The 13,614-nt window shown below is 48.5% G+C and overlaps 1 protein-coding gene across 4 annotated transcripts in view; it reads right to left on the bottom strand.

Moving 5' to 3' along the window:
* Nucleotides 1–3,823: 3,823 nt before the first annotated feature.
* LGMN (legumain) overlaps nucleotides 3,824–13,614 on the bottom strand; it is a 37,650-nt gene continuing 27,859 nt past the window's right edge. For all 4 annotated transcript variants that reach the window (XM_075614514.1, XM_075614512.1, XM_075614515.1 and 1 more), the window contains 6 exons: nucleotides 10,119–10,237; nucleotides 8,682–8,771; nucleotides 7,983–8,183; nucleotides 6,647–6,817; nucleotides 5,873–5,940; nucleotides 3,824–4,965 (listed from right to left, as the gene is read on the bottom strand). In XM_075614514.1, coding sequence (XP_075470629.1) covers nucleotides 4,923–4,965; nucleotides 5,873–5,940; nucleotides 6,647–6,817; nucleotides 7,983–8,183; nucleotides 8,682–8,771; nucleotides 10,119–10,237 — 692 coding nt within the window. In that variant the 3' untranslated portion in view covers nucleotides 3,824–4,922. The remainder of the gene's footprint in view (nucleotides 4,966–5,872; nucleotides 5,941–6,646; nucleotides 6,818–7,982; nucleotides 8,184–8,681; nucleotides 8,772–10,118; nucleotides 10,238–13,614) is intronic.

Raw genomic sequence — 13,614 nt, 5'->3', positions numbered from 1 at the left:
CCATACTGCCATTGTGTAACAGCGCCACGCCTCCCCATACTGCCATTGTGTAACAGCGCCACGTCACCCCATACTGCCATTGTGTAACAGCGCCACGCCTCCCCATACTGCCAGTGTGTAACAGCGCCACGTCTCCCCATACTGCCATTGTGTAACAGCGCCACGTCTCCCCATACTGCCAGTGTGTAGCAGCGCCACGTCTCCCATACTGCCACTGTGTAACAGCGCCACGTCTCCCCATACTGCCACTGTGTAACAGCGCCACGCCTCCCCATACTGCCAGTGTGTAACAGCGCCACGCCTCCCCATACTGCCACTGTGTAACAGCGCCACGCCTCCCCATACTGCCATTGTGTAACAGCGCCACGTCTCGCCATACTGCCATTGTGTAACAGCGCCACGTCTCCCCATACTGCCACTGTGTAACAGCGCCACATCTCCCCATACTGCCATTGTGTAACAGCGCCACGTCTCCCCATACTGCCATTGTGTAACAGCGCCACGCCTCCCCATACTGCCATTGTGTAACAGCGCCACGTCACCCCATACTGCCATTGTGTAACAGCGCCACGCCTCCCCATACTGCCAGTGTGTAACAGCGCCACGTCTCCCCATACTGCCATTGTGTAACAGCGCCACGTCTCCCCATACTGCCAGTGTGTAGCAGCGCCACGTCTCCCCATACTGCCATTGTGTAACAGCGCCACGTCTCCCCATACTGCCAGTGTGTAGCAGCGCCACGTCTCCCCATACTGCCACTGTGTAACAGCGCCACGTCTCCCATACTGCCACTGTGTAACAGCGCCACGTCTTCCCATACTGCCATTGTGTAACAGCGCCACGCCTCGCCATACTGCCATTGTGTAACAGCGCCACGCCTCGCCATACTGCCATTGTGTAACAGCGCCACGTCTCCCATACTGCTATTGTGTAACAGCGCCACGTCTCCCCATACTGCCACTGTATAACAGCGCCACGTCTCCCCATACTGCCATTGTGTAACAGCGCCACGTCTCCCCATACTGTCAGTGTGTAACAGCGCCACGTCTCCCCATACTGCCATTGTGTAACAGCGCCACGTCTCCCCATACTGCCATTGTGTAACAGCGCCACGTCTCCCCATACTGCCACTGTGTAACAGCGCCACGCCTCCCCGTACTGCCATTGTGTAACAGCGCCACGTCTCCCATACTACCACTGTGTAACAGCGCCACGTCTCCCATACTGCCATTGTGTAACAGCGAAAAAAATGTGATTGCAACGGCGCTTACTTATAACAATGTCCTAAAAAAGTGAAATATGTGTAACAATGTGTTTAAAAGCAAATGACAGAAATAATATCTATAAATTCAATTACAACGTGAACTGTGATCTATTAGTTAATCATGTGATAAATCCACCACCCAGTGTAAAAGGTGCCAATAGAAAAGCTACTCAAAACCCTTGTAAAGACTGTTCTCTTAGTCTTTTTGATTGCAGAATTCCTCAAAGATTCAGGGGAGCGCCAATGTTCACGTGATTATATGAAAAAGAAAAATAAAGGCAACATAGTGTGATACAGTCTCAATTCTTTCTTTCTAGTGAAAAAGGTAATCCACTCACAATTTTCCTTTAAAAAATCAGGCATTACAGAGACACTAGTGGGTGGGGGAGTGGGGGAAGTGGATGGACTGGGCGCTTCCTAAACAATATAATAATTAGTGTGATAAGTGACACACCTTAAGTACACACAATAAACCTATCACCTTATAGTGTTAAATAAAATAAATTAAAACCAGTGTATAACAGCAGCTCAACTTCCTCTGGTGGGATCGTTCCTAATCCCAGGATGTGGAGTATTCTTTTCTTGGGGTTGAGGAGGAGCGCTGGATCTCGTGATATGTGAAAAAATATAAATATATATAGTGCAGATGGTAATTCACTGCTTTAAAAGATGTGAAACATAAGAAATGAACTCACAAAAAACGTATAAAATCACTGCATGTCAGAGATCCTTCTCTCTCTGACTGGAGCCCTTTATGTTACTGGAGTCTGTATCCTCTCAGTGAAGTGGATGATATGAAAATAAAGAAAACCACAAATAGTGCAAATAGTATGAACTATACAAATGTATTATGCACAGGTAATTAGGAAACTCACATTTTCCATAATAAAGTGGGTGGTGGAGAGAACCGCCGATAGAAGCAGGCTGCTGTTCGGTGCTTCACTTTCCCCTCACAGTGTCCTGAAGAAGTCGTACCGACGAAACACGTAGAATCCTGTGTTCAGCATCCAGTCTGTGCAAGTCGGGGTTACGAAGTCCTGGCAGCCGGAGATCCCCCTTACAGCACTTCCACCCACAGCCCTGCGTCAACCGGATGTGACGTTGATGGGAGCAGAGAAGCAGAGGGAAGAAACACACTGTGTACCGGTGAATTGCTTTATCTATCAGGATTTCGTACAATGACTGTACCTATTATTCCTTATGTGAGTGCATAGCCATATGTTTTATCTGGGATGATCTCCAATACATTTTAAGACGTTATTGCGCAATTTTGGTATTTCTTATTATTTCTGGGTATTCGTGCGGTGGGGGAGAGGAAGTGAAAGGGGTCTACACCTGTGGATATCCATGTTCATTGCTCTAAACAGAGAGAGGAGTGTCTCTGTAATGCCTGATTTTTGAAAGAAAAATTGTGAGTGGATTATCTTTTTCACTAGAAAGAAAGAGTTGAGACTGTATCACACTATGTTGCCTTTATTTTTCTTTTTCATATAATCACGTGAACATTGGCGCTCCCCTGAATCTTTGAGGAATTGTGTAACAGCGCCACGTCTCCCCATACTGCCACTGTGTAACAGCGCCACGTCTCCCATACTGCCACTGTGTAACAGCGCCACGTCTCCCATACTGCCACTGTGAAACAGCGCCACGTCTCCCATACTGCCACTGTGTAACAGCGCCACGTCTCCCATACTGCCACTGTGAAACAGGACTGCATTGCAATGTTTTAGGGATCGTCGCGATAACGCCGGACACGCGCGGAGCGGCCTTCGTATTTCTCTCTGTACTGTTACGATTTAGCTGTACAATTCCAATAAAGGCTCCAATTGAGCATTTTAGGTGGATCTGTGTAACGTTCAGGGGCGAAGGTATTTGAAGTGGTATTTTTGAGCAAGTTAATGAGATTGGTTCGTTGAGTAGCATTTCATGTTTGAATAAACACTGATCTGTGAGCAGACACTAACATGTGAATAGAAAAGACCGACGTGGCTCACATACTGTACCTGTCTTTGCAAAACATCAGACCCTATACGATCCTTGGCTTTGTCATTATATAGGATAGCTGTATACTGTATGTCTATACATACATACATACATACTCCCTTACCACCTCTGTTGGGAGACTATTTCACCAAGTTTGTGTTATGCTGTACATAGGTGTATTATATCATACTTACGTTCTGTACAGTATAACACCTAAAGTACGTACAGCATAACACACACATACACCTACGTACAGCACAGCACACATACACCTACAGTACATAGAGCATATCTGTCCTACAGTACGTACAGCATAACACCATCTAATGCACTCATTCCCTCACCTGCTGTCTCTGTAAGTCCCCCAACCACTTAGATTGTAAACTCTCCGGGGCAGGGATTTCCTTTCCTATTGTCTGACTTTGTCACGCTTATTATATTATAATTCCCTGTAATGTATTGTCTTTGTAAAGCACTGAGTACACTGTGGGTGTTATATAAAGATAATACACACAGCGGTACTAATACCGCACATTGCGGAGGATGACACACAAATAATGAGCGGGGAAAGGTACGTTTTGAGCATTAAAACATGTTTAATTTGTATTCACCCGTACACATTCCAGCACCGAAGGGGTTATCACATCAAACCTAAAGACAAAAGCAGTGATCCGAGTTCAGTATGTGCCGGGAATACTTTCATTAACCCCTTCGCTGCTATGTGGCCGGTTCCTTCAGCACAGACATGGCTAAACTATTTCTTTCTGACGGATAATCCCAGATTAAACGAGAAGACGCGGTCAGTATCAAATCCCAGATTAAACGAGAAGACGCGGTCAGTATCAAATCCCAGATTTAGAAACATTCTCAAATGATAAAAACACTACTAAAATGATAAAAAGGAAAGGATTACTTTTTCACAGAAGTTTAAGTCATCTCTCTCCCTCTGAAAACTTGTCATTAAAACAGAAATGGAGATTATTATAGAAAGAGAAGAGAAACTGGCTGATAATTCAAATGAAAGTCCCAACATCAACAGGTCACAGTCATTTGGCTCATTGTATGTATCTTGCAGCTCTCAATGTATTATTGTATATAGAATAATAGGAAAATCAGACTATAATCTATACAGAATAATATGCAGTCAGTTGCTTCACTTGACAGTGAGATGCAGCGCCCTCTCTGTTAAAGGTTTTAAACCCTTTCCTGCCACTCACCGAACTTTGGTTTGCAATGGTTTGGGGGTTTGAACCCCCTAAACACACACACTTGTGAATACTCCTGGTGTGGCAGTGTTATGGTGTAGCAGAATGTAACAGAACTGCAGGTAATGTTATGTGTCAGTGACACACACACACACACACACACACACACACACACACACACACACACACACACACACACACACACACACACACACACACACACACACACACACACACACACACACACACACACACACACACACACACGTGTGAATACTCCTCGTGTAGCAGGATGTAACAGTACTGCAGGTAATGTTATTTGTCAGCCCCCTATATAAGGCAGGCAGCTTTTGGTGAAGCAAACTCCCAGGTGTAGTGATGAAGTTGGTTGCAGTGGGTGGAGATGCCCGCTCCTCACACCCTCTCCTCTGCCCTCCCCAGGGGCGGATGTGTCTCTAGCAGGGTTGGTGTCAGTACCCACCGAGGCAGACCTTGTCCATGGCCAGCTGGATTCTGGAAGAGAGAGAGAGAGCGACTGTGACCTAATGTTAGTTCTTGGTCTCTCATAACCCTCTGAAGGATTATATGGTGTTTTCTGCGCACGTACATATCCGTTATACGCATATCTTTATTCCCTGTACCAGGGGGAACACTTTGCAATCCACAGCACTGCTCTGGCACCGAAGCAGTTAGAATATAATACCCCTGAAGATCATTCGTTACATATTATCCCGAGAGGAAAGTCCACGGATTGCACCACGGAGCATAGAGATGCTGCAGCAGTTTAGAGTTTAGCTGCAGGTTCCTCGAGAGATAGAACGTACAGTGTTAAACGTCCATGACCCGTGTGGCTCTATGTTGAGGACGGCTTCTCCCATACCCATGATGAGCAACATGAATCTAAACACAGGTTAGGCTGGTTCTATAGTGCTGGGGCGCGCTACGCCGTGAGCGCACACAGCAGTTATAGATGGCTGAGGTCAGTCAGCCCTTCTATACAAGGACCGCGCGCGCGCGCGGCGGGGAGCCGACAGACAGCGGCGAAGACCAGAAAATAAAGATTTCGCGCCGATTAAGTGTGTGTGTGTGTGTGTATGTGTGTGTGTGTGTGTGTATGTGTGTGTGTGTGTGTGTGTGTATGTATGTGTCAATGAGTGCACAAATACATTTTTTTTTATTTATTCAACTTATTTTTTCGTAAAAAAATCTTATTTAAGCCATTATTTCACTCACACAATCTATACACACATATACACACATACACATATACACACACACACACACACACAGTACTTGTCGCTCCCGGCAGCACTAAGACTCTATACACACGAAAAGCACAGGTGCGTGCACGGTCGCAAAAGTATAGAACGGCCCTTAGGATTCAGCCTCAGTCACAAGGAAACATACAGCAGGAGTTTACCTTTCCACGGGATATCCGACCTCGCAGAGGTTGACCAGGGCATACAGCTGTCTCAGAGCATATTCATACTGCAATGAAAGGAGCACAAGTCATGTGACCTTCTAATACAGCGTGTTCTGGATACAGATCTGTGTGGGTTTCATTCCAGCCTCAGAGATGGTGGACAAATCCCATCATTTTATCATCACTGGAAACAGTTTGAGCTTCTAAATGTCAAATTCTCTTCTCCTTGTCCACCTATTTCTGAGACAATACACACACAATCACACACACACACACACAATCACAAATGTTTTCCCTGCCTGCAATGTTCCAACGCCGCTATCTCTCGCCTTATATCACGTGTGCACCTGGCAATGTTAGCTTTATCCTACATGCTCTAGGTGTGCTTTCTCCATGTGCTGTGGGGTGTGTGTGTGTGTGTGTGTGTGTGTATATATATATATATATATAGTCATTAAATATATACATTTATTATTATTTGTTACTTTCTTACTAAGGTTTTTCCCTTCGTATCTGGCGTATGAAGGAGCCCTACAAATAAATGGTAATAATCATTTAAAATTATTATTATTATTAAAATACATTTTTCAATGCCTTCTCTTGCAATTTTTTGTCCAGGATTTCATTATATTATCACGGACGATAGCGGTTAAAATATAGTAAGGAGACCCTGTCTCCTTTTCTATCCAATACTCTGCTCCTACTCGCTGTATGTAGGCTGTACAGCGCTGTGCTCACAGCGGGCACTCTATACTTAGAATAAGGGCTTACCAGCGGCGTGTGCCAGTTGAAGCAATGCGCTTTGAAGTGCTCGGCCGCTCCTCGGTAACAGACCGGCTCATTGATGATGAGTTTATCACTCAGAATGTCTTCAGCAATCTCCTCTGATCCTGTCACCAAATACACAATCTTCCTCATGGATTCTTTTATCAGCTCTTTGGCCTGTATACAAAAACCACATGAACACACAACATGAGCACGACAACCTCCAGCACATACTATTACATTAAGCGGGGTGTAAAGAATGCCCATGTGTGTGTGTGTAGGACACAGCTATTATTAATGTGTATATGTCAGTCCTACTAACCCAAGTTCTGCTGGAGGAAAATGTTTGGCGAGTCCATAAAATGACCCTTATATTTGTTAAAATAATATTACTAAAAGCAAAATGGGAGCAGCGCCAGTGCAAGAAACAGGAGCGGCAGTGCAAGAAACAGGAGCGCCGCCAGAGCAAGAAACAGGAGCGGCGTCAGAGCAAGAAACAGGAGCGGCGTCAGAGCAAGAAACAGGAGCGGCGTCAGAGCAAGAAACAGGAGCGGCGTCAGAGCAAGAAACAGGAGCGGCGTCAGAGCAAGAAACAGGAGCGGCGTCAGAGCAAGAAACAGGAGCGGCGTCAGAGCAAGAAACAGGAGCGGCGTCAGAGCAAGAAACAGGAGCGGCGTCAGAGCAAGAAACAGGAGCGGCGTCAGAGCAAGAAACAGGAGCGGCGCCAATGTGTAGTACTGGCAGTGACAAGTTCAACCCCTTCTGGCCATGGACTCTCCGGCACTGATGGCTCACGTGATGGCTCGTCGGAGCGATTATATGATCCCTTCCGGGTTCCGCTCGCCGGACCAACGAGCAAATGGCCACGACGCTGTAGATCAGAAGGGCGCTTGGGGTGGCACTTTTCCTGATGTACACTCTATGTCATAAGAGCACTGAAGGATTACGGGGTCACCTGGGTATTTGATGTAATTTCTAACAAAATCTGACACCCACAAATGTTAAAACCTATAAATATTTCAGTTACTTTGTCAACATGGTGAGCTGAGACTTGGGAGGGGTTTGATTTGTTTAGGCCGCTCCTGTTCGTGTGATGTCATTGTGTGTTCAACAAGAGTTTGCACAGGTAAAACCCTGATCTCTCCCACTTCCCTTATTTGAATTGCCTCTCTGATAAAGACAGGGTGGGTTATGGGTAAAAACTTGACTGACAAACATTCCCCAAGTCGACAGGGCCCAAAGATTAAAACAATGTTTTAAATCCCCAAAGTCCATTAGTATTTAGTCTTTGCTCTTAGCATGGTTACAGTTGTTTGAAGAAGATCAATGATATTGTCCTCACCTCTTGGTGTGACTTAATCTCCGCCACAATCTGTCTCGCCTTCACTATGTCATTCGTGGCCATCAATTTTCTTTTCAAGATGGCGACTGGCACGTCGGGGCTGGGAGTGAGATCCAGGTGTTTCACCGGTTCCAGGGCCACGGGAGGGACCACTTTCTTCCCACTGCCCTGGAACTGCTTCACTTTCATCAGGGAAATCGTCTGCGAGACAAAACATGAGCAAGGTGATCAGCATGAGCTGCTGGTGCACGGCAGGCATCCAACAAGGGGAGATTTACAGGGCCCAGTCCCACCCCGGACACAAGTGTTTATTTTTACATTCCTCCCATTGATCGTTTCCTTGTGACTAGAAGCTTTGTTGGTTTTTTTTTGTCACATTGTGGCACTTGTTTCCTATATTCCCCATGGAACGTAATCATGTTGCCATTGTGTTTCTGGACATGAAATAACAGACGTGACTTGTCCCAGCGTCTCCACGGAATAGGAAAAGGGAAGTTATTATTTTACAGGTTATTCCATATTTTGAAGGAACCCATTAGTAAAATGTCTAGTCTTTGAAGTGGGATTTTGTCTTAATGTCTGTGACAATGTTGAGGGCGCATGCTCAGAAAGGTTACAGCGCAGCACAATAGTGGAAGGCCTTGGACACATCAGGAGTTAGGTAGGGAAGACAAGGAGGGGACGCTGGATATGACTCACCCTGTTTCCGTACTGCATCACGTGGCTTGTGTTGGTGTGTTGCTTGACCAGAATAAACTGTTTATGGAGAGTTTCTTTGGTCAAGTCTTCCTGAAATAAACGGTGAGTCTAAATGAGTCAAAAAATGGGTGAGCAGCACCGGTACCTGTTCAATATGAAGTAGAACCGCTTCCCACAGCTAAAGAACAGTTCAAATTCTTGGAAGTAAATTAATAGAAGTAAAGCTTCTTTCAAATTAATGGAAGTAAAGTCTTCATCCAGCACAGGGAAGCAGTGTCACAGCATAGAGAGCAAGGTATAAGGGCCGAGCAAGGTATAAGGGGCGAGCAAGGTATAAGGGCCGAGAAAGGTATAAGGGCTGAGCAAGGTATAAGGGCTGAGTAAGGGCTTGTGTTTCTGAGGTGATGATGACACAGTATATTGACCAGATTTGTAGATTTATGGCCAAATGCTGAATATCACATCTTAATATATAAAATCGAATAGTTGGTACTAGCTGCGGTGAATCTGATTGGTCCTCAGCCTCTGGCCAATCAGATTGGTGGGTCTGACGTCACCCAACTGCCACTCTCTTCCCCCTCGGCCACACACACACACACACACCTCTCTCTCTCCTCTCCCCCCCCCATCACACTCACCTCCCTCCCCGGCGCTCCACTCACCTCCCTCCACTCACCTCCCCCCCTCCCCGGCGCTCCACTCACCTCCCTCCCTCCCCGGTGCTCCACTCACCTCCCTCCCCGGTGCTCCACTCACCTCCCTCCCTCCACGGTGCTCCACTCATCTCCCTCCCTCTCCGGCGCTCCACTCACCTCCCTCCCTCCACGGTGCTCCACTCATCTCCCTCCCTCTCCGGCGCTCCACTCACCTCCCTCCCCGGTGCTCCACTCACCTCCCTCCCTGGTGCTCCACTCACCTCCCACCCCGTATGTGTGACACTGTGTGTGTGTGTGTGTGTGTGTGTGTGTGTGTGTGTGTGTGTGTGTGTGTGTGTGTGTGTGTGTGTGTGTGTGTGATGTGACACTGTGTGTGTGTGTGTGTGTGGGACACTGTCCCGTCCCCTCCTGTCTACTGTCCCGTCCCCTCCTGTCCACTGTCCCTGTCCATTGTCCCCCCCCCTCCCCTCCTCCTGTCCACTGTCCCCCCCCCCTCCTGTCCACTGTCCCTCCCCCCCTTTTCCCCCCTTCTCCCCCCCCCTTTTCCTAGCGGGAAATTTAACTCACGGGCAACGCCGGGTCTCTCAGCTAGTAATAAATAATACACAATACTGCTCAGAAATTGTTAGAAAAGCTGCAACAATTTGGGTTGTTTCTCATCAATATTTACTAATATATATATTTCAGAATTATTATATATAATGTTTTTTCGGACAGTCTGGGACTGCTGTTCCGTGTCTCTCTGGGAAGGGGACATAGAATCATTTGTAACACAACTCACACTATCGGAATCTTCCATCCAGGTGACACTGTACAGATCCCCCAGGTAGGTGTCCCGCAGCTCGTCATAGTAACAGGCGTAGGATGACTCTTTGGCGTTGGCAGCTGTGGTCGCATATACTGTGAACAGAGACCCAGCAATCAAACAAAACCGTGGCAATAACAATACCAATGGCCCCCAACTCCTGCTTATACCGTGGCAATAACAATACCAATGGCCCCCAACTCCTGCTTATACCGTGGCAATAACAATACCAATGGCCCCCAACTCCTGCTTATACCATGGAAATAACAATACCAATGGCCCCCAACTCCTGCTTATACCGTGGCAATAACAATACCAATGGCCCCCAACTCCTGCTTATACCATGGAAATAACAATACCAATGGCCCCCAACTCCTGCTTATACCATGGAAATAACAATACCAATGGCCCCCAACTCCTGCTTATACCATGGAAATAACCATACCAATGGCCCCCAACTCCTGCTTATACCATGGAAATAACCAGTGTTCGACAAACCTATACATTCAAATGAATGGGAGCTAGGCTATGCTACAGCAGGGGTGCGCAATCTTGGCAACGCAATGTCATGTGACCCCACGCAGCATAATTTGACGCTGGGTTACCTTGACGACGTGTTGCTAGCAGAAAGGTAAGTTAGTTACAGAGGCCCAGTGCGGTCCCCTGGAATTTTATTTAAATGCCTTGGGGGAGAGCGCGGGACCCCTGTGTACCCCCCCTCCCCAGTGCTACAGCATAGCACCCTTTAGTGAATAAGTGCCTATTAAGGGGCAGGAGACAGGATGTTTCTTACAGATCCTTATTCGTAAGAAAAGAAGATTTGGGTGGACTCTTTCCTTAACCCATTCAATGCCAGCAAAGTGATTAACCCCTCGATTGCAGGAATGGTCTGAAATATATTTGAAACAATGTATTGCAGCTCCCTGCAGGCAAACTGCCCATTGTAGCACCGGATGTGTTTGTGGTTTCCCCACACTGGGGCAGTTTTGGGAGGGTGACACTCGTGTGTGACACTGAGCCGGAGGTTTGGGAGGGTGACACTCGTGTGTGACACTGAGTCGGAGATTTGGGAGGGTGACACTCGTGTGTGTGACACTGAGCCGGAGGTTTGGGAGGGTGACACTCGTTTGTGAATGAGCCGGAGGTTTGGGAGGGTGACACTCGTGTGTGTGACACTGAGCCGGAGGTTTGAGAGGGTGACACTCGTGTGTGACACTGAGTCGGAGGTTTGGGAGGGTGACACTCGTGTGTGTGTGACACTGAGCCGGAGGTTTGGGAGGGTGACACTCGTGTGTGACAGAGCCGGAGGTTTGGGAGGGTGACACTCGTGTGTGTGACACTGAGCTGGAGGTTTGGGAGGGTGACACTCATGTGTGTGACACTGAGCCGGAGGTTTGGGAGGGTGACACTCGTGTGTGACACTGAGCCGGAGGTTTGGGAGGGTGACACTCGTGTGTGACACTGAGCCGGAGGTTTGGGAGGGTGACACTCGTGTGTGACACTGAGCCGGAGGTTTGGGAGGGTAACACTCATGTGTGACACTGAGCCGGAGGTTTGGGAGGGTGACACTCATGTGTGACACTGAGCCGGAGGTTTGGGAGGGTGACACTCGTGTGTGTGACACTGAGCAGAAGGTTTGGGAGGGTGACACTCGTGTGTGACACTGAGCCGGAGGTGCGGGAGGGTGACACTCGTGTGTGTGACACTGAGCCGGAGGTTTGGGAGGGTGACACTCGTGTGTGTGACACTGAGCCGGAGGTTTGGGAGGGTGACACTCGTGTGTGACACTGAGCTGGAGGTGTGGGAGGGTGACACTCGTGTGTGTGACACTGAGCCGGAGGTTTGGGAGGGTGACACTCGTGTGTGTGACACTGAGCCGGAGGTTTGGGAGGGTGACACTCGTGTGTGACACTGAGCCGGAGGTTTGGGAGGGCGACACTAGTGTGTGACACTGAGCCGGAGGTTTGGGAGGGTGACACTCGTGTGTGACACTGAGCCGGAGGTGTGGGAGGGTGACACTCGTGTGTGTGTGACACTGAGCCGGAGGTTTGGGAGGGTGACACTCGTGTGTGTGACACTGAGCAGAAGGTTTGGGAGGGTGACACTCGTGTGTGACACTGAGCCGGAGGTGTGGGAGGGTGACACTCGTGTGTGTGACACTGAGCCGGAGGTTTGGGAGGGTGACACTCGTGTGTGTGACACTGAGCCGGAGGTTTGGGAGGGTGACACTTGTGTGTGACACTGAGCCGGAGGTGTGGGAGGGTGACACTCGTGTGTGTGACACTGAGCCGGAGGTTTGGGAGGGTGACACTCGTGTGTGTGACACTGAGCCGGAGGTTTGGGAGGGTGACACTCGTGTGTGACACTGAGCCGGAGGTTTGGGAGGGCGACACTAGTGTGTGACACTGAGCCGGAGGTTTGGGAGGGTGACACTCGTGTGTGACACTGAGCCGGAGGTTTGGGAGGGTGACACTCGTGTGTGTGACACTGAGCCGGAAGTTTGGGAGGGTGACACTCGTGTGTGTGACACTGAGCCGGAGGTTTGGGAGGGTGACACTCGTGTGTGACACTGAGCCGGAGGTTTGGGAGGGTGACACTCGTGTGTGACACTGAGTCGGAGGTTTGGGAGGGTGACACTCGTGTGTGTGACACTGAGCCGGAGGTTTGGGAGGGTGACACTCGTTTGTGAAAGAGCCGGAGGTTTGGGAGGGTGACACTCGTGTGTGTGACACTGAGCCGGAGGTTTGGGAGGGTGACACTCGTGTGTGTGACACTGAGCCGGAGGTTTGGGAGGGTGACACTCGTGAGTGACACTGAGCCGGAGGTTTGGAAGGGTGACACTCGTGTGTGACACTGAGCCGGAGGTTTGGGACGGTGACACTCGTGTGTGACACTGAGCCGGAGGTTTGGGAGGGTGACACTCGTGTGTGACACTGAGACAGGAGTCACGAGGCTCTCTGAATCAGCCCAAAGTGCAATGAAACCGAGACATACCAAATATGTTCCTTTGTTTCAGTTCCGCAATCTGTGTCCTACTCCAGCATCGGTTCAATCATGTGAGTTTACATAACGGGTTTATTTCAACAGTTAGTCTTGTAGCAGTGGTGCTGGCCTTTAGAGTGGGAGCATTGGTACAAGCAGCGTGTAACCTGCTTTTTGCTACTCCCTGCGCTTTTTTTGTGATTTTGGGACAGTTTACAGAGACGAACAGGGGACGTCATGTAGGGGATATAAAAGGGGAACTTTTGTGTGAGGGCTTCTCGCGTCGGACATTGTTGCATGGGGGAAAGTAAAAAACAGCGCACGTGTACCATAAGGATGTGCAAACTGAGGGGCGCCCCCCTGAAACTTTCTAAGCGGGTTACCAAACCGAGCGCTGTGCTCTTCCCCAAAATATTTTATTATTTCATTTGATTGCCGGGGGAGCGTGGGGCCTCTGTAACTGCCTCTTACCTGCTCTCCGGCTTCTCCT

The sequence above is a fragment of the Ascaphus truei genome, chromosome 9, assembly GCF_040206685.1.
Source record: "Ascaphus truei isolate aAscTru1 chromosome 9, aAscTru1.hap1, whole genome shotgun sequence".
NCBI classification, from domain to species: Eukaryota; Metazoa; Chordata; class Amphibia; order Anura; family Ascaphidae; genus Ascaphus; species Ascaphus truei.
The sequence above is the reverse complement of the archived record's forward strand: the minus strand, read 5'-3'. Positions and strand labels throughout refer to the sequence as shown.